Source organism: Zootoca vivipara, chromosome 3 (genome assembly GCF_963506605.1).
Source record: "Zootoca vivipara chromosome 3, rZooViv1.1, whole genome shotgun sequence".
Lineage (NCBI taxonomy): Eukaryota > Metazoa > Chordata > Lepidosauria > Squamata > Lacertidae > Zootoca > Zootoca vivipara.
In genome coordinates, this window is record NC_083278.1 from 45,790,022 (window position 1) to 45,817,255 (window position 27,234).

General features: G+C 41.3%; 1 protein-coding gene across 1 annotated transcript in view; it reads left to right on the top strand.

Moving 5' to 3' along the window:
- Positions 1-27,234, top strand: part of LOC118082226 (glutamate receptor ionotropic, kainate 2) — a 282,953-nt gene that overhangs the window by 142,902 nt on the left and 112,817 nt on the right. Inside the window, exons 2-3 of the mRNA XM_035109323.2 lie at positions 17,651-17,827; positions 20,598-20,855. Of these exons, the coding sequence (XP_034965214.2) occupies positions 17,651-17,827; positions 20,598-20,855 (435 nt within the window). The remainder of the gene's footprint in view (positions 1-17,650; positions 17,828-20,597; positions 20,856-27,234) is intronic.

Here is a 27,234-nt window from a genome sequence, read left to right on the forward strand (position 1 = left end):
GCAGCCAGGAGTTGTACTCTAAACATCTGGATATGATATGATAGCCATGTTCAAATATATAAAAGGATGTCATATAGAGGAGGGAGAAAGGTTGTGTTCTGCTGCTCCAGAGAAGCGGACACGGAGCAGTGGATTCAAACTACAAGAAAGAAGATTCCACCTAAATATTAGGAAGAACTTCCTGACAGTAAGAGCTGTTCAGCAGTGGAATTTGCTACCAAGGAGTGTGGTGGAGTCTCCTTCTTTGGAGGTCTTTAAGCAGAGGCTTGACAGCCATCTGTCAGGAATGCTTTGATGGTGTTTCCTGCTCGGCAGGGGGTTGGACTGGATGGCCCTTGTGGTCTCTTCCAACTCTATGATTCTATGATTCTAGGGCATCACACTGACTATGCCTGATGCAGGGTAGGTTTTAAGGAGCTGTCATTCATGGGCAAGAATGATAGCCAGTCATGTATGGCACAGATTTTACTTTTCGGTTTGTAATTGTTTGGCATTCAACTGGGTTTTTTTAAGCAGCATTTGGAGTGTTTTATTTCAGATTCTGGACCACCCCCCTTGGGTGTGGGTGGGTGTGGGTGGGTGGGCTGTAAATTGAATAAACCAACTCCCATATTCCCTGGGGTGGTGTGGAGAGGGAAGACAATTCTGACTTTATTTCGTGGGAAACTTGCAGCCAACCTTAATGCACAAAATGTCACACTTCATTGTTTCCAAAGCATGAGCAGCATATCAAGCAACCTGTCAATGCTTGTTCAGAGTATGCCTTTCCACAGCTCTGACTCATTTTAGTTTGGAATTGCATTATCGAGACACAAGGTTGGGGGTGAGTAGTAGTTGAAGAAATCAATATCCTACATCAGAAAACCTGCTTTTCTTTTAAGGGTGGCTGCTAATAAGTATTGGCTTGTAACTTAAGATGACTTTGTTTAAATCTAATTTAAATTATCTCGATAACTATAAATACCACAAAGTAATCTCAACATCCTTGAAACTAAGCAATTGATTTTGCCTCTCTTGGGTTGTTGTTGTGTGTGTGTTAAAAGAAAATTCTCCCTACTAAAGTTAGAAAGGTTCTTTTTATAGTAAGGCCAATAGATTCTTTTTAAAAAAAAAAATGGTTGTAATTAGAACAACATTAAAGGTAAAGGTAAAGGGGCCCCTGACCATCAGGTCCAGTCATGTCCGACTCTGGGGTTGCGGCGTTCATCTTGCTCTATTGGCCGAGGGAGCCGGCGTTTGTCCGCCGACAGCTTCCGGGTCATGTGGCCAGCATGACAAAGCTGCTTCTGGCGAACCAGAGCAGCGCACAGAAACGCCGTTTACCTTCCCGCCGGAGCGGTCCCTATTTATCTACTTGCACTTTGATGTGCTTTCGAACTGCTAGGTGGGCAGGAGCTGGGACCGAGCAACGGGAGCTCACCCCATTGCAGGGATTTGAACCACCGACCTTCTGATCAGCAAGCCCTAGACTCTGTGGTTTAACCCACAGCGCCACCTGGGTCCCCTAGAACAACATTAGTCATTATCTAATGTGCCATGATCAGGATAAAACCAATTTTATGTTCTTTTCACATTCCTCACACCAACTTTTGTAATTTTCTGTCAAGGAAGCTGTGTTTTGTGACTAAGCAAATTTATGAATTTTAGAAATACGTTGAAAATTATAGCATATGGATTTGGAGCAGGTGACCAGTGTAATGCGGCAGGAAAATCATAACAAAAAAGGGGGGAAGGAAATGGAATACAGAAAAGGAATTATGCTTTTCTTGGCATCATATTACCCTGGGGAACAACAATGTTGACTATAAGTTATATTTAATTGCTTGTGTTTTAATGCAGAAAGGAAACAGAGAGAAGCAGAAGCTGGACACCTGCATTTCTGCATTCTCACAGGTCCTGGTTTGACTTGGTTGGCCTTGATGCATATGTCATGCAAAAACTCCCTTTCCCAGCTGTTCCTCCCCCCAAAACACAAAAATCATTCCTACCATGCTGCAATCAGGTTTGAAAAAAACACAATTAGGTTTCAAGCCTAATTTCAGCAGGCAGAGGATAGGGCCCTGTGTGTGCATGTATGCCCATGGGCACTGTGTTGATTAATTCAGAATTGCACCATATGTACATGAGGGGCACGTTGTAAGCTTGTTTCCTTACTGCAAGTATGTCAATGTTTTATGATTTTGATACATAGCTTTTATGCAACATTCCAAGCATTTTCTACCTACTTGGAAGTGAATCTCACTGATGGATGAAAGTGAATTTCAAACTAAACATGGTTACTATAGTTCTAGTTACAGGTAGGTAGCCGTGTTGGCCTGAGTCGAAACAAAATAAAAAAATTCCTTCAGTAGCACCTTAAAGACCAACTAAGTTTTTATTTTGGTATGAGCTTTTGTGTGCATGCACACTTCATCAGATACTATAGTGTTTGTGAAAGATCCTTTCCATGATCCAAACCAGTATTTCAGAATGTCCTGTGTTAATTGCACAATAGTCTCACACAGAATTCTGGGCATAGGGGTGTCTGGATTCAAGATAGGGGGCTGCTAATAACATCAGACAAACTTCATATGGATTATGGACAAACTAGTCAATTTCAGTTTCTTTGTTGCTCATCCCCCACCCACACCTCCCACAGTCTTAAATTCTGTTCTGATCAGTTTGCAATTTGAAGCTCTCTCCTCATGACCACACTTTCTGAAAGGAAGAGGCAGGGCCACCCCTAGGCTCACCTTTCCCTGGCCTCTGCCTCAAACCTAATGTTGTCATGTTACAATCCTTCCACGAATAAATACATCAAGGGGTTTAAAGACTCCTTTTTAAAATAAAAGTAATTTAATCCTTTGAGAAAACAGTCAATTTATAATTCTAAACTGGGGAGAAGCAGGAGTCGAAATGTATGCTTGCATGCTGTGCACACACGTTAAAATGTGCCTAATCTTATCTGCATTCTGGCAAAAAAAGAGGAAAAGTAGAATAATGTTTTGGCATCCCTGAAAAGTACAAAATATAATTTAGTGTGTGACCTTTTCTTTCTTGATAAATTTTAATAACACATTTTTATCCAGTTTTCTGTCATCAAGAAATATTTACTGAAACTTTTTGTCCGTCAACTGAGTGTGAAATCCTCCAGATATTTGTGATAAGCCAGCCTTTTTTGAGGGAAAACAAATGCATTTAACTACCATGCTCATGAAGTGGCAGTGACTGTGAGGCAGAGCCTTTCTTGCACTGACTAGATAAATAATGTATTAGGCACAGTGTGTACTGAACAATGTTGTCAATCTTGGAATTGCAGTATTATTTTACTTTGGGAGATTTTCAGTCATTGGACAGGGCAAAAGCATGAACCTTCTGTAATGAATAGCCCTGTGACTGTGAGTTGTCTTAACTATTTGTAATATTGAATTTTGAATTGTTGTAACCCATACATTTACTGCTACTACTACTACTACTACTACTACTACTACTACTACTAATAATAATAATAATAATAATAAATTAGGATGGTGGAAGTAGCTTTCTCAATTGAACTGTTAGGTTTTGTCTTTGCTTGTGACTTGTTCCTCTTTGCTGTTGAATCTCAAAGAGCCCCAGATTCTGAATGTTCTGAGACATTGGGTGGTATTCGACTAAGTTTTACTCAGAGTAGACACACTGAAATTAACAAACACCCATTAATTTCAGTGTGTCTATTCTGAGCAAAACCTAGCTGAATATCATCCATTGACTTTGTTGATTGATGCTGGACCAATTGTGATGACCAACCAGCCCTTGAAAATAATGCTTACTTATGGCTATTAAAATTCCATAAATATATGAGAAATGGAAGCTCTGCAAGTGTTGTTAACTAAAGCTCAATTATATCTTCTTGTTTTGTTTTTGTATCATGATTTAAATAGAAATATTTCTTGGGGAAAGGGGGGGGGAAGACTGGTGGACAATTGACGTTGTTTCAGCACACTTGGGCCTCTGTGTAGCAGGTCAAGTTCCCACTGGAAGCTGTCTGCATGGCGGAAGGGGTGGTGGCCTTGCATTACACCGCCATGCTGGCTTAGTACTTGGGTACCTAGTAGTCAACTTGAGATGTAGGTAGCTCTGTGTAAACTACTGAGCCTCTTGGGCTTGCCGATCAGAAGGTCAGCAGTTCGAATTCCCTTGATGGAGTGAGCTCCTGTTGCTCTGTCCCAGCTCCTGCCAACCTAGCAGTTTGAAAGCACTCCAGAAAAACTGCGGACAAACGCCGGCTCCCTCGGCCTGTAAAGTGAGATGAGCGCCGCAACCCCAAAGTCGTCTGCGACTGGACTTAAATGTCAAGGGTTCTTTACCTTTACCTTTATCTTTACCTAGTACAGTACTCAGAACTGCAGCTTTGTCTTTGTTTGCAAACAATCTGTGATGCTTCTTTAGAACTGCACACCATCCACATAAATGCAAATGGTCAGGTTAATCCCTCTTTGAACACAGATATTTTCTTTCATTAAGAATCTAATGGTTAAGATGGTTAGCAGCTGATATGCAGTAATAACCACTAATATGATAATTAGGTTCTAATTACTGCTCCCCTTGGGGGAAAGTGTGAAAATCTGTTTTGGGGTGGAAAGTATGAATGCGTATCTCTTGTGATTCATTTGCTTCTGAAGTCAAACATCTTCTATGCATCCTGAAAGCGTTATGATGCATGTTTGAGATGACATACAATTAAATTAAACTTTTGAGCAGTTCTGAACCAAATCATTTCTTATCTGGGCACCTTCAGGAGACACAGAAATTGACTTGAAGGACAGAATAGGTTGAATAAAAGAGAAGCAAAAGGCATTTAGTAGCTTGGAAATGCTTTGAGGCCTTAGGAAGAGCTGGAGGTAAGATTTTTAATCAAATTATGAAGAGGCAGTACTAAACCAGAAGGAAACCTAATTTTTCTTTAGCATTGTTTTGATTGAGAGTCTTATTTTATGACTTCTAATGTACAAACATTGAATAAACCTTATTTATTTATTGAAAAGCATATCTACCTTACTTTTCCAGAAGCTCAGGGCAGTTTTTGGAACTAGCAACTTCCTTAGGAAAGCGCGAGAAACTGTTAAAATCAATTATGCCATTTTAATGAAATCTAGTGGCATATGTGGTTTGTCATTTTAGCCCTGCTAAAACCAGAAAGGCTGCATCCCATTAAATAGAAGAACAAACTTTAGTTTGACTGGGTTTCCCAGTGATGTGCTTCACAAAATTAGCTAGAATATAGAGCCACTGCTAAACACTGCATCTTTATAAAAGCAGGGCCAGTTCTGTCATTAGGCAGAGTGGGGCAAATGCCTCAGGCAGCAGATCCCAGGGGGCGGCAGCTGTCTACCCATCACTCTAAGCTAGCCTTCTGCTGCCCTCAGGTATGCCCATCACCAGTGTTGAAGTAAGATTCAGCTGCCAGTCTGTTGGATTACGTCCTTTGCCTCAGGCAGCCAAATCTATTGGGCCACCCCAATATAAAAGAAACACACTCTTTTATTGGAGAATGATAACTGGTTGTATATAAAATGGTATATAACAAAATGCTGACCCTTTGTTTTGTGTGCAGCACTTACTCTTTCCACCTAGTATTGTTAACAGACGAATGATACTCTACCCTGTGTCAGAAGAACACATTTTCCAAGTAGGGGGGAAAACAATTAGACTATCCTTCTGCACGCCAGGGATCCAATATATGCTTTTATTATTCCAAAGAGTGATTGCTCATTAGATGTTACAGTGTTTGGAAGTTGTTTTCATTTAGGAAGAGAGATTGTTTTAATAAAAGAAAGATACCCAAGACTCAGCATAGCAGTTATTCTCTCTGTACATTGTGCACAGCAAATAAGAAAACAACAGTATGCTCAAGCCCATATTTTGACTTCTTAGGCACACTGTGTGTTATTTTTCTTCCTTGTTTAGGGAAAACACTCCCTTTGTTTCAGTGTAGAAGAGTGCTCAGACACTAGTCTCCAAACATATGGATAATTTTGTAATTGTTTGTGTGCCAATGTTGATGCCAATTAAAACGCACCACTTACGGCACCAGAATATTGATACAAAGCTGTCTTCAAAGTTTCACATTACAGCATCTTCCAGCACACTGTGTGCGTCCACAAAGCTGCCTTATTGCAGGCCAGATTATTTGTCCAGAGTTGTCTGCTCTCATGGCGTGAGCAGAGAAAGCACTTATTCATCACCTGCTACCTGATCCTTTCAACTAGAGATATCTGTGATTGAACCTGGGACTTCTTGTTCTCAAAAAGCATATGTTCCTCTGCTGAGCTATAGTTACTGTAAGGACATTAAGCAAGAATCAAGATGGAATTGAGAAGGTTGTTGGAGTCACAGTTGCTAGAAATTCAAAAATTACACTTAGAAGAAGATGAAAAAAAGTTTATCCATGAATAGGTCTCTTGGCATCAGAGTCTACAACATCAAGCTTCCATACACCTCAGTCCTAGAATACATACCTGGAAGGAAGAGGTATTTTTTAGGAACCATGGTTAGGGGGCAACTCTTTTGGTTAAGGAATCAGGAGGGAAATGGGGGTTGTGCATTCCATTTGACATGAATCCCCCCTCCCTTCTGTTATAAGTGTTACATTGGCAATTACCTAACATTAGAATGGAAAGTGAGGGGTAATGCATTCTGGACCGGAGATGAAGGGAGTGCACCATCTTATATCTAGTATTTGATAAAGTCCTTACTAACAGAGTTTGGAATTCAACTCAGTCTTATTTCTTTATAAAACAAAAAGAACACAACACACTTCACTTCTGCAGAGTTCTCAAGGCACCTTACAGAAGCTAATACTGCACAGTTAAAAACAATGGAAAAATTTAAGATGAGATGATGATGATGGGGGGGGGGAACCCTGGTTATTACAACACTTGTAAGGGAATTAATGTGTGAGTAACCAGGTGCTTTAGAAGAGGATGCTCCTAGTTTCATTAAATTGAAATTAAATAAAAGTTTGCAGTTGTGAAAGGAATCTGTAGGTGAAAGAAACCACAAAAGAAGAGCTGAAACCAGCACGCAAGGGGAGCACACCCTCCCTGCAAAGCATTTTGGATCTCTTTAGTTTAAGAAAACATGACAAGTGATGGGGGCATGAAAAAGGTTTTTAATTTTATGAGTGGTGTTGGAAGAATAGATAAGGGAGATTTATTCCCCTGCCTCTTATAATATGAGACTTCACAGTTGCTCAATGCAATTGATTGGCAATAGATTAAAGGCAGACAAAAGACAGTACTTGTTCACTTAGCACAGGAATGGGGAACTTGTGGCCCTCCAGAAGTTGTTCCACTACAACTCACATCCTGTTTGATTGTTTGCCATGCCAGCTGGGACTGATGGGAACTGAAGTTTGACAACATATGTAGGACCACTGGTCATAGCTGCCAAGTTTTCCCTTTTCTTGCGAGGAAGCCTATTCAGCATGATGGAAAATCCCTTAAAAAAGGGAATAACTTGGCAGCTATGCCACTGGTTACCCACTACTGAGTTGATGTAGGTAGATATCTGAAGAAGCGTGCATGCACACGAAAGCTCATACCAAGAACAAACTTAGTTGGTCTCTAAGGTGCTACTGGACATACACACACACACACACATATAGAAGGGGACGACAGAGGACGAGATGGTTGGACAGTGTTCTCAAAGCTACAAACATGAGTTTAACCAAACTGCGGGAGGCAGTGGAAGACAGGAGTGCCTGGTGTGCTCTGGTCCATGGGGTCACGAAGAGTCAGACATGACTAAACGACTAAACAACAACAACCCACTAAAGTTCTTTGTGGGTACACTCAGCAGGGAGCCATGCTTTATAACCATAATGCACAGTTTTCATCCAGAACTCACTGGAACTCAGTTTCGGCACCTCTGGTGGCTGCCATTGCCATTACAGACGCTTCAGGTTACAGACTTCACTAACCCAGAAGTAATACCTCAGGCTAAGAACTTTACCTCAGGATGAGAACAGCGGGAGGCCCCATTAGGTAAAGTGATACCTCAGGTTAAGAAAAGTTTCAGGTTAAGAATGGACCTCCGGAATGAATTAAATTCTTAACCCAAGGTACCACTGTGGTGCTGATAAAGCATATGCTATTTTAAAAATGTGGGTGGCAACTTCTGGCATTAGCATTTGAACAGGAATGCACTATGGGTCTATAAAGCTGCTGAAACAGTAATGTCTGAAGCCACCCTGAATGTATGAGCTGAAAGCCGTTTGTCTGCCCATATGTTCACATGTCCACCTTTAAGACTTCAGTAGTATACACCCTTGCACAGAGATATTTGCTTTGAATGATGGTCCTGTTTGTCTTTTAAGTGGGGGATAATATTACTCCCATTTGCATGAATGTAAATACCACTCTGTGGCTGCATAACAAAAAGCCTCATTAGCATTAAGGAACCCTCCACAGGCTTAGAAATGGATACTTAGAGAAATGGTCTATCAAGGAAAACATAACCAGCTACCCCTTTGCAAGCATATCAAAAACCATTACGGCCTGAAAAGAAAAGATTGCCAAGCTAAGTGGTTCAGCAGAGCCTGCATTGAAATTCACTCTTTACCACTGATGGGGAAAAATGCTGTGCTGACAGAGAAGTCTGAATCTTAAGGGCTCCCCAAAGGATCATAATGGACTGGTAATCAAAATCCTGTTTTCTGTGTAAGCATTAATGGCTCAGGCTAACCAACATCTGCAGCAAGTGCTTAGAAGTACCATAGACAGGTAGCAGTAAATGTTGTGTTTGTTTCTGGACGATGACTTGTCTGTTGATTGTTCTGATTATTCTGTTTTGGTTAAAAAGAAAGGGAAAAAAGAAACCCAAATAATGGGTGATACAGAGAGTTACATTTGCAGACACACACGCTAAACCCTGTCTGTGGTGCCTACCCAATTCCCCAAATAATGAGTCAAGAGACCAGAATATGGATTAAAATTGGCCACAACTTTATTGAACTTCAGAAGTGGGAAACTTGGTAGGCGGATGAGGCACAGTGAGAGGGGACTGTAAAGTGCAAACTTACACAGCATGCCCTTCCACTAACCTCATCCCGGGAGTTTGACCTACATGCTAGCTTCCCTTATCTCCCTCCCCGATCTCTTGCAATCAGCTTTTGAGCGGCTTCCTTTAAACACCCTCTTTCCCTCTTGTTAGCCTTTAGCTCTTTCTTTCTTTCTTTTTTAAAAAAGCACGATCTGCTTTGCGCCCCTGGGCAATTCGGCTCCAGGGACCATGCATTCACTCCATAACATGCACAGACATTTCCTCTTACTTTTTAGGAGGAAAAAAGTGTGTGTTGTGGAGCAAAAAATATGGTAAGTAGAAGCTGTATCTACACATATACAAGTGTCTGTGTGAAAGAGTACACTCTTGTTAAACTGTACAGCTTAACTACTGTGAACATAGATTTTACACTCATTGAATATAATGTGTGAAAACACACACACTTCTTATGTGAAAAAGTGGTGCCATTGAATATTGTACTGTATTGTAAAGAATGGATGGGGCAGATAGAAAAAAATGTTTGTGTGTGTGTATATATCTATCTATCAGTGGCTGTCATTCAGAAAAGTGGGCACTAAACATGTCATCCAGCAAGCTGTGCTGTGTAAAGTGAAAGACAAGAAAGAAGACATTTGGGGTAATCCTACTTTGCATAATGTAAATGAGCATGTTGATTGTTTGTGGTCATGGGCCATTAATATCCTAGCAGAAAGAAATGTTGAATGGTAAAAGTTAGCAAAACTGAAAATCTGCAATACTGTTTTATTATGCTGTACTCCCATCAGTGTGTGTTAATTTCCACTTTTTTTTAAAAAAACAACAACTTCAAACTATATATATTAGTCTTGTTTAGATTACGAGTAATTCTCAGAAATGTTTATTGCAGTTTGCCCCAAGGTCCCTCTATATCGCTCAGAGCATGCACAGGAACTCTTAATGTGGTGAAAGCCATATTTCTTTTAAAATTATGGTAGCAATATATTTACACTTGCTCAGTGGAAGAGTGTAGTTTTTTCCCGCCCCCCATTTCAGCACTGGACTTTGGCCGATAAAAATATACAGAAAAATCTAAGTAGGGCGAGTACAGTATTTTTCATTCACTTTTTCAAAAAGAAAGAAGTGAAAAAGTAGCTGAGCCAGAAGCTTCCAATTTTTTTAGTAGGGTGGGCTGTTTTGTCTTGAAAGGGTTCTTGTAAATAAAATGTAAAAAATTATTTTTGTGTACCATGCCAGCTGGCTGGTGTCCACTGAGACTGGTAGGGGAGAAGTCAGGGAGACTGGCAGTAGGCGGCAGCAGAGCCAACTAATTCTAGTTTTGGCCCCATCCTACCCCACAAACATTTACAAGGAAAACAGTGAGACTGAGGAGGAAGCTGGCAGTCACTTCCATCCTTTGGATTGATTATAAATTAGAAGACAGGCAAGTGTGAGCTGGTTGAGGGTAGACGAAGGCTGGTGGGACAGTGCCCCCCCCATTCACCCTAATAGAGCAGCCCCACTGCAAGCTGACTGCTTTTCCTTTGGTGTATATGATTTAGTCTCTCTGATCTCTTTCTGAATCAAGATAGGATTTAATTATGTACATATAATCAGTGTATTGGACGTGGGTGGTGCTGTGGTCTAGGGCTTGCCAATCAGAAGGTCGGTGGTTCGAATCCCCGCGACAGGGTGAGCTCCTGTTGCTCGGTCCCAGCTCCTACCCACCCATAGCTGCCAAGTTTTCCCTTTTCTCGCGAGGAAGCCTATTCAGCATAATGGAATTTCCCTTTAAAAAAGGGAGAACTTGGCAGCTATGTACCCACCTAGCAGTTTGAAAGCACTTCCAGTGGGAAGGTAAACAGCGTTTCTGTGCGCTGCTCTGGTTCGCCAGAAGTGGCTTAGTCATGCTGGCCACATGACCCGGAAGCTGTCTGCGGACAAATCCCAGCTCCCTTGGCCTATAGAGCGAGATGAGCACTGCAACCGCAGACTCATCAGCGACTGGACCTAACGGTTAGGGGTAAGGTAAAGGGACCCCTGACCATTAGGTCCAGTCGTGACCGACTCTGGGGTTGCGCGCTCATCTCGCATTATTGGCCGAGGGAGCCGGCGTATAGCTTCCAGGTCATGTGGCCAGCATGACAAAGCCACTTCTGGCAAACCAGAGCAGCACATGGAAACGCCGTTTACCTTCCCGCTGTAGCGGTTCCTATTTATCTACTTGCATTTTGAGGTGCTTTCGAACTGCTAGGTTGGCAGGAGCTGGGACCAAGCAACGGGAGCTCACCCCGTCACAGGGATTCGAACCGCTGACCTTCTGATCAGCAAGCCCTAGGCTCAGTGGTTTAACCACAGCGCCACCTGGGTTAGGGGTACCTTTACCTTTAATCAGTGTATCTGATAAAATATTTGCATACCAATCACTTCTGGACAGAAAATAAAGATGGATGATGGGGGGAACAGGGTGGTGGAAATGGCTCTGTTATATAAATCCCTGTTTAAACCCCCTTTTAATGAATTTTGAAATTTACTTCTCTAAAGTTTCACAATATGTTTAAACATGACCATTCGTTTTCACCAGGGATAACGTGAACTTGTTTTCAGATACTGTGACAAGTATTGGACGTTTAACCCTACACAAGTGAGGTCCTGTTTTAGATTCAATAGGTTGAATCCCAACTGAAACATGCTTAGATTAGACCCACTGAAATAGACATGACAATTTTAATTCACATTTAACTGGGATCCCCTTTATTTCATTGGTTCGCCTTGAAATATGATCAGGTCTGTATGCAACCTACTGAATTAGCATGATTTATGATCTTCCAATCCATCTGGTTCATAATTACGTTGTAATGTGACATGATGTGCACGTTCCATTGCATATTGAAAGTTCATTTCTCAAAGGTTAGATAGAATCCTTCAGCCATTTCAGTGAGATGCCATTAGGAACCCAGGAGTTAGACATTAGCATTTGTATCAGGTTATTTTAGCCATCTTTATCATGCCTGGCATCATTTGGAATTCATTTGAGTGTGACTGTTCAAGTGGTCAGTGGCAGCTTTCAGGTTTTATGTGACACATCTATTTCATGTTCCCCATCTGCTAGAGAGGGCAGAATGCAGAAGCGGTCAGAATGTGGTATGCATTTCTGATGTGCTTCTGCATAGGCACTAGGCAGCCTGAAATACGTGCTTCAATGGTGCACTAGGAAATTCATTTGCCCTTTAAATCAGCACCCTATTAGTATCTCAAGGAGATAAGAAAGGTATGAAAGTCAGTGATGAAGGGTTATCTCATGTCTTCCTCTGTACTAGTGTTCATAAAACACTTCAGTCTGTCTTACTAAACTTTCCCATGGACACATCTGCTTTAGATATGGCAGTGCCAAGGCAACAGCTTGTGCTACCTCATCTAAAGTCATCAAGAGGGCAAACTAATTCCCATTTATGGTTACTGTATGTTTACTGTGAAATTGCAGGTAGCCAGAGGTGATATAATGGGCTCAGAAGATCCATAAAATACTATATGGTAGTTTTGTGGGCACTTACTCATTTTAGTAGGGCATGCTCAAGAGGAGCTTCCCAACTGATTGGGTCCTGTGTCTACCATAAAACTTATGGTGGTTGTGGTCGCATGGTCTGCAGCCTGCACTACGTCAAGAAGGATAGATCAGCAAATGAGCTAATCCAACCCCTTCTGCTCGGTGCCTGCCACCAAGTAAATGAGTTATATTCAACATTGGACCAGATTTCAACTTGAACACGAGGACTTCTCCTTCATCTCTGCTCCCCTGCTGCCCATAAAAATCTGCTCCAGAGAGTTGGAGCCAAGCCAAGAGGGTGCCCCAACAATGACTTAGAATGGAAGGCAATAGGTGAGGGCACACTGAATTTTGGCATCGCACAGGGTGCTGCTGAAAATTGAAAGTTCCAAGTGTGATTCTTGCTTTCAGAAGAGGCTGCTTCCATTAATATGGCACATGTTTTATAAAGAATCTGGTCAGTGTTAAGGCATGTGTATTTTCTGGCATGAATTTGCAGATCTTTTGTCTAACAATTTCCAGCTTGATAAGAAACCTTGGACCACATTCCATATGCTGTTGTCCCTGACTGCCTATTGTTAAATGCAAGGGTGGCACTGTGGTCTAAACCACTGAGCCCCTTGGGCTTATCAATCAGAAGGTTGCTGGTTCGAATCCCTGTGATGGGGTGAGCTCCCGTTGCTCTGTCCCAGCTTCTGCCAACCTAGCAGTCTGAAAGCACACCAGTGCAAGTAGATAAACTGGTACTGCTGCAGTGGGAAGGTAAACGGCATTTCCATGCGCTCTGGCTTCTGTCATGGTGTTCCATTGCACCAGAAGTGGTTTAGTCATGCTGGCTGGCCACATGACCCGGAAAGCTGTCCGTGGAGAAACACCAGCTCCCTCAGCCTGAAGCAAGATGAGCAACACACCCCATAGTCACCTTTGCCTGGACTTAACTGCCCAGGGGTCGGTCCTTTACATTTTAACCTTTATTGTTAAATGCAGCACACAGGGTTACATTAGCACAATGCGTATGTAGCAGAATCAAGGACCATGGTCCTTGAATGGTTTTGACTGCAACCACAGTGTTGTGTATTAAGTTCAAAGCTTTGAATGCAAATAAGAATGCCCTGGTTTTCAGGTGTAAAAATTGTGGATTTTAAGTAGCTATTTTAGATTATTTAGCAGTTTTGGATAAAGGTCCTGTTTCAGTCCCAAAGGGTGCCCTGGAAATCGGACAAGTCGCGTTTCTGCCTCCTTCAAGCTGTGAGACAGAGATAGGCCAGGGTTTTGGCAGCTTTTCTACTTTAGAATTGCAAGATTTATTACTTTTCTCTCTCCTTGTTTATCTGAGAACATGTGTTGCATGCCTTACTTGGTTTTTAATACTGCTGTCATGAATAGGCACAACAATGGTAGGGAAAGCAACTGACAAGTTCAGATCGACTAACAAGACTCATGACAGCCTTTTGGAAGGCAGGACGTGGTAGTATGGGGTAATTTACTGCATCATAGATCCCCCCTCCCACTTCCATTTTGTAGGAAGGAAAATATTGTTACAGACATGGTGGTCAAGCCTAGTATCAGTTCTACTAATGCTTGTGACTCATGATTCTCTAAATCCAGCAACTAAGGGACAATTTATACAAACAGGAGCACAGGAGTAGCAATATATTCCATAGCAGGAAGAGTGCTGTGTGTTTGTGATGGGCAGAAGTGTTGTGCAGAGCTTTTGATGACAATGTAAAAGAACTGTGATGCTTTTCCAAGTGTACATTTCATGGGGGGGGGGATCCCATTAAATTTGCCTTTTTGTTGATATGAATCTATTGTCAGTTTGGATATAATATTCTATTTCATAACTCATCCAGTGTGCCTGAATTTATTTATTCACAGTATTATCATTTCCTCAACAAAACCCCTCCAAACCTCCCTTTTTAAAGTCTTGATCATTTTTAACGAACATGTTTTTCCTCTCCTTGTCAGTTGGTATCTAGCAAAGGGAATAATTGCTCATGTTCTGCTGCAAAACTTTTTTTTTTGGAGACTGCCAAAACCAAAAGAGAATCTATCTTCAGGATGCAGTGTGATTTCAAATATCTTGGTAAATACCTTGGTAAAGCCCTGAGTATAGAGGACTGCTAACAAGACTAGAAACTCTTGAATATGTCTCTGACCATTAACCTGCAGCATATTCATCTTCCTCTCATATTCATGTGTGTATTAGTCAATTATTCAACTTCCCTGCCCTTTTTCTTGTTTAACACCACCTGACCGTTGTCTGGAGTGACCCATTTCTTCCCCCTTCTCTCTTTATAACTTTTGTGGTCTCATTATAGTCATTTGCAGAAAATTCTTTTCCTGCTCGCTCAGTTTGTATCTGCACATTTTAAGTATAATGCTCTAATCATTGGATCTTTGTGAGATCTAACGAGGTACCATTATAAACAGCCATTTCCTCACTTTCTTTCACAGTATGTGTGGTGGGTTGTTTTTTTTGCTTTCACATAATTTCACTATCCATTTCCCAAGGGATGGGTTTTTATAGGTTTGGCAGTAGAAAAAACAAACATAGACACTCCACTTTTCTGCTAGTGATGAGACAGTAGGCTGAAACAAGGAGGCAGTTTGCGAAGCTAAACCTATCTGGGGATTTGATAATATACTAATTAGCAGAGTGGTGAGGGACTTACAAAGTGCCCATTATTGCCCGTATGCTTTGTTCTTTTTGTGTCATGTTGTTTCAACTTGTTTCTCATGTCCGAATTTCAGTCAGATACCGTCCTATAAAGTGAACCTTGACACCCACTAGATACCTTGACACATGTGAGATCCCTAAAAGAAAGAAAGCAAATCAATCCACACACAGGTTGCAAAGCCAGTGAAAGCAGACAGGGCCCCAGTGTTGGATTTATGTATAGGCTAAGTGGGCTGAAGCCTAGGGCCTCTAAATCTAGGGGGCCTCGCCAGCCCACCCGTTCCCCAGCGGGGAGTCTCCCCTCTCCCAAAATTGCAAACCCAAAACTTCATGCGAGGGCAGGGCAATTCAGTCCTCTAAATCTAGGGAGCCTCACCAGCCTGCTCTTTCCCCAGTGCCACAGTCTCCCCTCTCCCAAAATTGCAAACCCAAGACTTCATGCGAGGACAGGGCAACTAAGGCCCAGCATCTATGAGACTCAGGACTAGCCAGTGGGGCCCAATTTGAGGCAGTGGGGCGCAACTTGAATTTTTTTGTAGGCCCCCAGTTCACAGCCAAAGCCTGCAAAATTTTATTTTTATAAATAAATAAATAAATAAATAAATAAAAATCCATCTCAATTGCCCTGGTGTGGGAGCCCTTTTAGGAGTGGCACGCTGGGCCCAATTTGGCCCAATTGCTCCAATCGCCTGAAGGTCAGCCCTGATGAGACAGCGCAGGGGTTGGACTGACAAGCCCTGCACCTTCTAGGTCCCTGGTGTCACTATTCAGAGTACAGACTCAAGGACTTGTTATGGAAATAAAGGGGGGCACTTATTGGAAATCAGTTTTGTCACCTCCCCCCACCCCAAACCCCAAAACAATGAGCCCTGCCACCTTTTATTCACAGTTGAATAAGCACTACACTACAGCATGGCCATAAACCTGTACGTTCAACTGCTGAAATATATACCCAATATGTAGCAATGGAGATTTATGTTACTGCTTTATGAATGAACACTGTGTTTTATGAATGAACTCTGTATTTTGTGAATTACCTAAGGGAAGCTCTAGAATCTGACAGCTAACCAATTGGGTACTACCAAACAGTGATCCCTATTGCTGAAAGCAGGTAACCAGCAGGGAATGCTTCAGCTAAGCCTCTGCACTGTTTACTGAACATCCCCTGCTGTGCAGATAATGGAGAAAGCTCATAAATTGTATCCCTTCTGGCACCCTGGCCAAGTCTATTATGCTGGTGTAAACCCTGGTGCACCAGAAGCCCAGAATAGCAGCAAATAAAATCCGCTCATACATCAACGACTGATAAGACTTGTCAACCAGTTCTTCCAAAGCCTTCCTAAATTATAAAGCTCTCTATTGAGTCTCCATGTCTAGTACAAAGACCATAAGAAGGGAGAGCAGGGACCTTGAAGTTCCCAGCAGCTGTTAATCAAGCAAGCAAGCACACATGTCACCTTTGTCACAGTCAGGACCCCTTGTCCTGGCCAGGCCTGCACCCAATCTTGTTTTTGTACAATCTTGTTTGTCCTCAATAACCAAAATTATATTATCAACATATACAAGCAGTAAAGTTGTTTTCCTTCATTTGCAAGGAATCGTACAAAACAAAGTGGCACTAATAAAGAAAAGTTCCAGAGTGGCAACAGAAAGCAAACTAAAAATGCTTTTACAGTTCAGCAAAACTATCCAGCAATTTCAAGTTACAGGAAAACTGGTGCTATTAACAGTAATCCTTCTAGTTGGTTAATTGGTTCGGCAGCTTCTATGCACATGGCTTGTGATGGACTTGTGATGCTAATTATTTCCCCCAAGAGTTAAATGATAACTAATCAGAGGCAGCTACAGCTGCAAATGGCAACAAAATATCTGTGAAAGGAAGAGGAGCAGGTTTGCTCAAGTGTGTTGCAGATAGAAATACTGTTTCTGATGAAGTGAGAGCAGTAGTTTACATGCTCAAATTTACAAATAAGAAAGTTTTAAGAATTTAAATTCTAGATTAAAATTGATTACTTAATTGAGAAGGGGATTGTAACAAACATTGGGGCCTAATTTGAATGGTAGAGTGTCTGGTATCTGGTGGGCAGACCAAAGCACTCATCAGGAGAGCTATGAGATTCAGGTGATGGTCAGATGCCTTGTCAATCCCAGCAGGTATAAAACAGGAAGGCCTGCAGCCTGCCCAGGCCCTGTTGTTACATTACAGTTCATGATCTACATATGTATTTGGATTCTTTTTTGCATTGTAACCTAAGCATAACACTCCTCCCCCCCAAAAAAACCAACCCCTTACAACCAGACTTCAGCAAGGCAATTTGTACATCACCTGTACATCACCTGTAAAATCTGTTGTCATGACTTGATGATATTGGACATTTTAAGTAATATTTCTACCCTCTTGCTGTGTCTTTTTATTTCTCCAGGGGGTATTTTTGAATGTGTGGAATCTGGCCCAACGGGAGCAATGGGAGCAGAAGAACTGGCCTTCAGATTTGCTGTGAACACAATCAATAGAAACAGAACTCTGTTGCCAAACACTACATTAACATATGATACTCAGAAGATAAATCTCTATGATAGTTTTGAAGCATCCAAAAAAGGTATGTTTCTAAGAGCTTTGGGGCAGGGATGGGGAACCTTTCTTTTTTTCCCCACTCTCAAATGGCCTGTGAGCAACTTTCCGGGAGTTGTGTGGTGGATACTGGTGAGCAAGGCCTGAAGCAAAAGTGGGCAGAGTATTGTGATACTTACCTTTGCACAGTAAGCTACATCCTGGCCATGCAAAAACAAGAGTGACATCAGCATGCCCTGGGAGTTTTGTGCACTACGCAAACGTAATGCGCACACGCCCATGGCGTGCACACATGGTGTGCTTACATTGTGCAGCCCCGGCCCCCACGCGCTTGTCTCCTATAAAAATTCATGACTGGCACTGATCTCTATAGCAGTGGTGAGGCAAAAGCCATGAGTACAGACGTCTGTTAGTGAGAATCCCATGCTGGGCTCCTCCAGGCCCACATACACATGCAACAAAGTAGAGCAAGGTACATTATCAGTGACTGAAAGCCATGCCAATGAAAGTAATTATTTCTTCTATCTTCACAGCAGTCTTGTGAGATAGGCTGTTGATGCTCTTTATTGAGGAATGGGAACCTGAGGTGGGAAGACATTGACTTTTTATGACTTGAAGGGGTTGTTCCCCCAGGTCTCCTTGGCACAATTCTCACACTTTGTCCACTCTCATAAGTGTAGTTTGCTTGGCTTCAAAACAGCAGTACGTCTTTGCTAGGCATTTCTATAAGATGGAAGAAGCTAGAAAGGAAAGGTGGATAGTTCAGATACCATGGTGCCTTTATTGTGACAGAAGTCTTAACAACCATATTGATGTTTTCAGCTGGGACAGTAGCTCATGCTTAGTGACCAGGCAAATGTTCTTGTCAAAGGTGTTGTTATTTTAGACCTCAACCCAGTTAAATCCCTCCACATACTTTGATTTCAGCTGGTATAGTGCTGTTGCAATAAGTTTTAATTTGGCTGTATATCAGACTGCCCATCAGCTGGACGCCTGGAATGGAGTACAGATGGGAAATTAATTAGATTTTAAAAGCACCATACCGATGCAAAATCCCTGGGCAAGAGGAGAATTTGCTGAAGATGTCATTTGAACTAAGAATGCTGGAAATGCAATCAAAATTCTTGTTAATACTTTTTTTTCTTTTTTAAGATCACACTGTTAGCTTAGAATAGAATCATTGTAGGCCACATGCAGAAGAAATGTGCCTTTCATGGGGTTTCTTTAAAAGTCTACTGGGAGGGAATAATTTGCCAGCTATCACTGCTTGTTACAGGTTCCATCTCATAGCATTTTATTACAGGTACAAAAGGTTGATGCATTAGTGAACAATACACTTCCAAAAAAAGTTCATGCTTAGTAGTTACAACAGTGCGTGTCCATGCTTAGAAACGGCAAACTTTATGGGGAAATTTGCATCCCATTGAAGTCTGTGACAAACTTCCCACTGGTTTCTAATGGACCCAGATTGGATTGCGTCCAAGGACTTTTACAGAATTGTGCCTTATACTCAAACATCATAGAAGGATGTTCTGTATTGCACAGCATGAGCTCCATAGAAAAAAGCACCACACACCTTTTTTTTTTACTCTTTTGTATTGTGTTGTTTACTTAAACTCCTTTCTACTATTACTGAAAGAGATGATACACTACTACTACAACATTTCAATGCTAAATTAATTTAAAAACAAAATAAAACTACCAGCCAGTGACCTCCTCCCTTTCACCAAAAACAGAATTATTATTTCTTTAGGAAGAAGCTCTATCTGGATATTTCTTCTAGATTATGGATATTGTGTAGTTAGCAAGGAATTTAGGAGCAAATGTAGCATAAAGATACCCTCACTGAACTTGATTCTCCTTATCCAGAAAAGATGGACACATTAAAATGTGCAAAGAGCACATCAATAAAATGATCCCTCTGCAGCAATATTCAGTGGCTTCAAATGTAGCCACAGTGATGATGGGTTCTCCTCCACAAGGTGAAAAGAAAATAATTGAAGCCAGATATCAAATTCCTTAGCAATCCAAGGTGTCCCCCACTGTATCTTCTACCTCATCACTTTTTGTGTGATACCTAGTGCAAGTTGAGATGCACTGAGCATTTGTAGCTTGCATATCGTATCAACAAATACAGGCAATAAATGCACAGAATGAGGAGTTGTGCTAATTGCAGCACCAGGGCATTGTCAAAAGCCCTGATTTTACATGGCAGGGAAATTATGCTCCAGGCAGATAAGCTTGTGCAAATGTTTAGAACTGGGTGGTGCTGGTTAGTCTTTACGGATGTGCAGGTGACTAGGCAAGACAAGTAGCTTGTGAACATGATGCCCCAAGGCTAAGGGTTGGCTAATAACAAGCTTGAGTGTTAGAAAGCTAATGTTGAAGCAAAGACGAGAGCTCGCAGTGTGGGTCCGTCCTGTAGCCCACAAAACTGATCATGGAAACGTTCGAAGCCAATGCAACCAGAAATGCCAAAATTTGAGTGGATGTGCTGGCAAGGACACTAGATATCCTCTAACTCCATGGACATCTGTTTTGATTGTGGTAGAATCCTTCCAGAGAGCCACAATAACAGGTGAACAGAGATCTGTTGACACTGACAGATCACAATGTGCACATCTCTAACTTAATACTTAACCACATATTCTCAAAATGTAGTTACTTTGTACTCCACTGCCTGTGGAGAGAGACTTGCATCAACAACAAGCCTGCTTGAGCAGATGACTGCCTGAAAAAACTATCACTGTGTGTGTTGTTCTCTGCACACTGTTAATCATATTTTCCTTTCCTTTCAGCTTGTGATCAGCTTTCTCTTGGAGTAGCAGCTATCTTTGGACCTTCACATAGCTCTTCGGCTAATGCAGTGCAATCTATCTGCAACGCTTTAGGGGTTCCACATATACAGACGCGCTGGAAACATCAGGTTTCAGACAACAAAGACTCATTCTATGTCAGTCTTTATCCAGATTTCTCTTCACTCAGCCGCGCCATCCTTGACCTTGTGCAGTTCTTCAAGTGGAAAACTGTCACGGTTGTTTATGATGACAGCACAGGTAGGTATCACTGTAGGACATTATGTAGCTGAATTTGAGGGCATGCATAATGTGTTGTGTTCCTCTAAACAAGCAAATAAGATTGTGAGATTTTGTTGCAGAACAATAGAAAATAAAATACACAGATTCACCCTACCTACAACTCCTTCATTATGCATAACTTTTTCTGTATATTCAATTTATAATGACATGAAAAAGGGAGAGAAGGATTTCAGATCACCGCATTAAAAGCTAGAGGTTTATCCAATTATTTGTCTAGGCATCTCAAGTCAAGGAAAACATCTGAAAATTTCATGAGGACAATCTCCTTTTTCCTGTATCATATAGAAAACAGATCAGGAAAGATTGTCTGTTTTAGGTATGTATGTCTTTATTAAACAGAGGACTCTGTGACCCTTGCCGATTACATTTTGTAGAAATATTTGCAATCGTAAACCTGCAATTTGTTTTCATTAATACTGCAAGCAAACCAGAGGTGTTCATCTGTAACATTTTTTTTTGGGGGGGGAACAAACCCCAAAGGGTGCAGGTTTTTGCATATATAGTAGCTCTCAGGCACATCAGTAGCTCCTGTGTTAAGAAGCATTGACCATAGAGTTGGGAACAGCTCTGTGTGCTGAATGTAAATTTGCCGTTGTCCCTGTCCTTATCGAAGTTTGCTAAGAAACTTCATATGCAAAGGGAGTTTTGAACACTATACATCTTTCAGGGTTCACTGAGATGGGCAGTTGGTGGGGAGGGTCAGTTCCACACACCTGGCCTCCCAGCAGCAGTGTCACTCCAGCTTACTGGAAGGAAGAGGGTTGAAGCAGTGGGGATGCACCTGTAGGAGTGCTGGATTAGATCTATCAGTACATCCACACTGTTCTGGCCTCTCCTGCCTCCTTCTCTCCAAATAAGTGACCGCGATGCTGTTGCCAGGAGGCCAGATGTTCAGCAATGCCCTCCCTGCTGGGTGGTCCTTCACCAAGTTATATCTGGTGATGTAAATATGAGTACATAAGTCTTGTTTTATTTTGGTAAGGTGTGTTTGTTTCTCCAGGTCTGTAGCGTTCTAACCATAGAAAAATGGGAAGGGCTGTAGTTCAGAGGTAAAGCACATTCCTATTGTGAGTCCCCTGCCAAGTGCAGGGAATGGCTACTGGATAGAGGACCTTTCCAGTAGTGGCACCCTGGCTGTAGAATGCTCTTCCCAGAGAGTCTCACCTGATGCCTACCTTGTTGACCTTTTCTCAGCAAGTAAAAACATTATTATTATTATTCTAGGCTTTTGGTTTACTTCATTTTTAAGGTTCTTTAATGAGTTACAGACTCTTTGGATACTTTTGGAGTTTAAAGACGTGTGGAACGTTAGTGCTGCTGTGAGTTTAGTTTTATAGTTATCTTCTGTTTTTGATTAAAGGTGCATTAGATTTTACGGTTTCATTTTCGTAAACAGCTGTTTTTAAATCTTATTGTAAGCCTCCCAGAGATTCGTTAGTTAACGGGGGTCATGTATAAATACTGTAAGTAAAGAAAATAATGTTTTACAGGCAGAAAGTTCAACCACTGGCAGCTCCATGGAGGGTTGAGAAATACTGCTGCAAAAAAATCTTGAAAGTTGCTGCCAGGCAGGGTAGACAGTCCAAAGTCCTGACTCAGTAGAAAGCAGCTTCCTGTGTTCCATACAGCAGATTATTCATTTGCTCTTCTGAAGGAAGTTTTCCTGTTGCAAGGGGGAAAGTGGAATATATTATTAATGATAAACATTGAAATTAAATGTATGCTTCTGATCACTGCATGTCTTTAAAACCTGCGGTGTCAGTTTAAATACATAATGTTGCACACCTAACCCCACTTATCTGGGATTAAGCCCCACTGATTATGCATGGTTAGGATTGCAGCCATACACCAATACAAAAGAATAATAGCCACGTGAAAAATAAAATTGGACTAAATTTAAATATAATGAATATCTAAATCAAAATAGAATCCTACATTACAAGGAACCATGATAGTTTCTGATCACCTAACACAGTGCAGCTGCTGTTCCAATAAGAAAACCATGTCTGTTCAACCATCTCTTCTTCCAGTGCCTATATTCCTATACTGCTTGGTTTTCCAAAGCTTGCCCCAAAGATAAAAATACACCTCCCCTTGCTCCAGTAAAGATATCCCCACCCAGGGAATTGCTATTTTTGGTATTGAGTTCATAGTCATAACACTACAACTCACTGAATCCCAGTGAAGCTGAATGTTGGGAGATTCAGGACAGGCAAAAGTACTTCTCCACACAGCACATAGTTAAACTATGACATTTGCTCCCACAAGAGGCAGGGGTGGCTATCAACTTTGATGGCTTGGAAAGAGGATTAGACAAATTCATGGCGCTTAAGACCACCTGTGGCCACTGGTCATGATAGCTATGCTCTGCCTCTGCTTCTGAATACCATTTGCTTGAAACTGCAAGAAGGGAGAGTGTTGTTATGCTGACGGTCTGCTCTGCTGATTCCCATAGACATCTGGTTGGCCACTGTGAGAACAGGATGCTGGACTGGATGGTCCACTTGCCTGAAGCAACAGGCTCTTCTTACGCTCTTACATTCACTTTTAAATATATATACAGTGGTACCTCTACTTACGAAATTAATGCATTCCAAACGCACATTTGTAAGTAGAAAAAAATTGCAAGTCGAATCCCATAGGAATGCATTGAGAGAAAAAAATCGTAAGTAGAAAAAATCCTATCTAAACCGCATCCAAGATGGCGGACGGAGCTCCATTCGTAAGTAGAAACATTCATAAGTAGAGTTATTCGTAAGTAGAGGTACCACTGTATATATATCAATGGGTCCCAGTCAGGCAGACAGCCGCTGCACAATATAATTGCTGCACAAGACAATATAATTGCTGCACAATTGCTGCACATCCTGGGCCCCACACATATTGCTGTTGTAAATCATAGTTTGGGCATTCAGGTAGGTAGCCGTGTTGGTCTGACGCAGTCGAAATATATAAATAAAATTGTCCAGTAGCACCTTAGAGACCAACTAAGTTTGTTCTGGGTATAAGTTTCATGTGCATGCACCTTCTTTTTTCGTATCTGAAGAAGTGTGCATGCACACGAAAGCTTATATCCAGAACAAACTTAGTTGGTCTCTAAGGTGCTACTGGACTTTAATAATAATAATAATAATAATAATATATAGCTTTGGCGTGTGGTGCAAAACATTCCTCCTAACAAAGAGCTTCTGTGGTGTCCATCACACCTTCAGTATTTTATTTTTTTGTTGGGGGGGGAGTGAGGGTCACCCCTTAGACTCATAGAATTGTAGACTTGGTAGGGACCCTGAGGATCATCTCGTTCAAACCCCTGCAATGGAGGAATATGCAGATGTTCCATGTGGGAATTGAACCTGCAACCTTGGCGTTATCGGCATCCTACTCTAACCAGCTGAGCTATTGCTCCATCTAAGGTGTGTCTATGGAATTTGGTGCATCTATGGAATAATGATTGACCTGAATCTGTCCCATTTTTCTCTCTGTGACATACTAAAATCTAGATGAAATGTATTGAGCTTGGGGCCACTAGTAATGTCATGGGAGAGACCAGGAAAGCTGTGGAACATTTGACCACTGTTTCCCCTAGCAATAAGTCAGTAACTTTCACATTATAGATGTGCTTCCAAGCCTCATAGGTGCATATGTACAATAGCTCCCCAGAATTCACAAACCTAAGTGGAAGGATATTTAACAGCAGGGAGATCCTAGGTGATTTCTTTTTTCTTTTTTAAAATGTATTTATTGATTTTATAAAACTGAAAAACACATAAAACACAAAAATACAAAAAATCACATAAAACACAAAACATACAAAAAGAAAAAGAAACCATAGTTATCATTCATGTATCCTGACATTGTTGACTTCCTCATATCCCTCCTAACTGCGTTTCATTGTACATCATCCTTAGTAATTTCTAAATCATACTTCAATCCTCTTATTTTTTCCTTAACATCCATAATTCAATCCTTTTAATCTTACCTTACCTAACATTTAATTTCTTATTTAACACTTATATCTAAATCTAAATATACTATGATAACTCTACAAAACCACCTCTACAGCCTCCATGTACTTCCAGATCTTGTATCAAACTTTCACAATGTTGCAATTATTTCTTATATACAGTTTAAATTTCTTCCAGTCTTCTTCCACCGACTCTTCCCTCTGGTCACGTATTCTCCCGGTCAATTCAGCCAGTTCCATAAATTCAATCATCTTCATCTGCCAATCATCCACTGTTGGTATTTCTTGACTTTTCCAATTCTTAGCTAATAAAATTTTCGCTGCATACAGAAAAAACGTAATATCTTTTTTAGGTAGTTCCTTTTCTACTATCCTTAGTAAAAAAAAGCTTCTGGTTTCTTAACAAAGGTGTTTTTCAACACTTTTTTCCATTTCATTATAAATCTTTTCCCAGAAGTTCTTTACTTGGGGGCAAGTCCACCACATGTGGTAAAGGGTTCCTTCTACATTCTTACATTTACAACATTTATTATCTTGCTTATGATAAATCTTAGCTAGTTTTTCCGGTGTAAGATACCATCTATACAAGAGATCCTGGGTTATTTTCATCTAGCCAAACCCTGCCATTCAAATCTTAAGGGTGGCATGCCATTGGTGCCCTTGTATTTATGGTGTTTGCACTTATAGGTGTATTGATACAGTGGGCACCTCTCCTAGTGAAGAAGGGAGATGTTAAACAGCTGCAGAGAGCTGCAGGGCTCTCCAGAACAGAGGGGAAGGTGGCATGTGAGGCTGCAGGGGAAAATGACAACAATGGAATCTCTTCCTTTGGAGGAGGACTCCACTGGATCAAACACCTTTCCATGAATGCAGGAAAACCAATTAGACTACATCCTTTGAAAAGTGTGCATCCCTTTGGCAAAATCTCCACTTCTTCAATATGTTAGCACAATTTACAGGCCGTATGTTATATTAAAAGTCATATTATAAATGCTTTATAGGAAGCCATTTGTAATAAACTATTTATGGTGGTTGTAAGCATGGTACAGTCCTGGGCAGTTACAGAGTGCTGTGTACTTTAAGGGTGAACCATAAATAAGTAATAACAACAACAATAAATATCTGATTTACAGGCCACTTGTTTCAAGCACCGAAGAAGAACCTGTTAAGGGAGTGATAAAGTATAGTTATAACAAAAAGGGATTTTATCTGTTGTACTTCATAACTATCTATTTCATTTTTAATGAGCATGCTGCAGATACATTGTTTATCAGCTGCCTGAAAATGAAACCTTAATATCAAGGGGAACTCACTTTCCCTGTGATGTTCTTCATCGTGGCAGAGCACATATCTCAGGATCATTGGCTTTGCAGCAAGGAAGGCCTGGGACCTTAGTCATCTGCAGGGTTTGTTTGTCTGTGTTCCAGCAGTGGGAAGGTATGAAAGGGGCATCAAAGCATGTTCAGCCTTCCTACTTTCTTGTTCAGTGTGAGAAGATTAGTGGAGCATACATGACCAGCACATGCAGGGCTTTGGGGGCAGGATTGGCACAAGGGGTGCCAAGTTGAATACAATATTGGGGGGCCAGGTAAGGCCCCACCCCACATAATCCTTCACAAGATGCACACCATTTAAATGGCAATGCCCATCAACAATTTTATGAGGGGAGCAAAGGGACCTCGGCCCCTAGGAGTTGGCTCCTATGATTGGCACACACAGTCCTTCATTCCCTCAGCAGTTGGTGCCACAGTCCATGCATATTTGGCTCAACAACTAAAGAGGATTTCAGTCTGTGGCAAACTTTGCATTTTGCTCTAGATCTCAGCATTGCTATAGCTATGGAAATCTATTTTTCTCTCTCTGAGAATTCTAAGCAAGCATCCCTTGATTTGTGCTAGCGATGTACTATCCCTGATGTGCACCTGCAAAATACCCACACATTTTAATTAAGCCTGCCTCTTTTATGTCAGGTAAAGCAAATGGCAAAGCTTGATCTCTTGTATTCCTCCTGAGGTCTAAAAAGACGAAATCCAGCTTTCCCCCTGGATTTCTCAAAAATCCAGTTACAAGAGCTAATCTTCTCTAAACTGAAAGGAAGAGATCAGTCCTGTTCTAAAGAATACTTTGTAGACAGTAAAGTTTTGAAGCAGGATTTCAAGTTGAAGCCTCTGTGGGGTAACAAGAAACGTGATATCTTCGCTCCTGATTTGCATAAGCCATTACTTGGAGGTACCTTTTGGTTACATAGTTCAGTGGCATCTAATGGCATATGCAAATGTGTTGCTATAAGTTGAAACGGGTATTTTCTTCCTCTATTTTGACAATTAGCATTTGCTGAGGTTGTAGGTGAAAGATTTAAGCATCCGAGAAAGA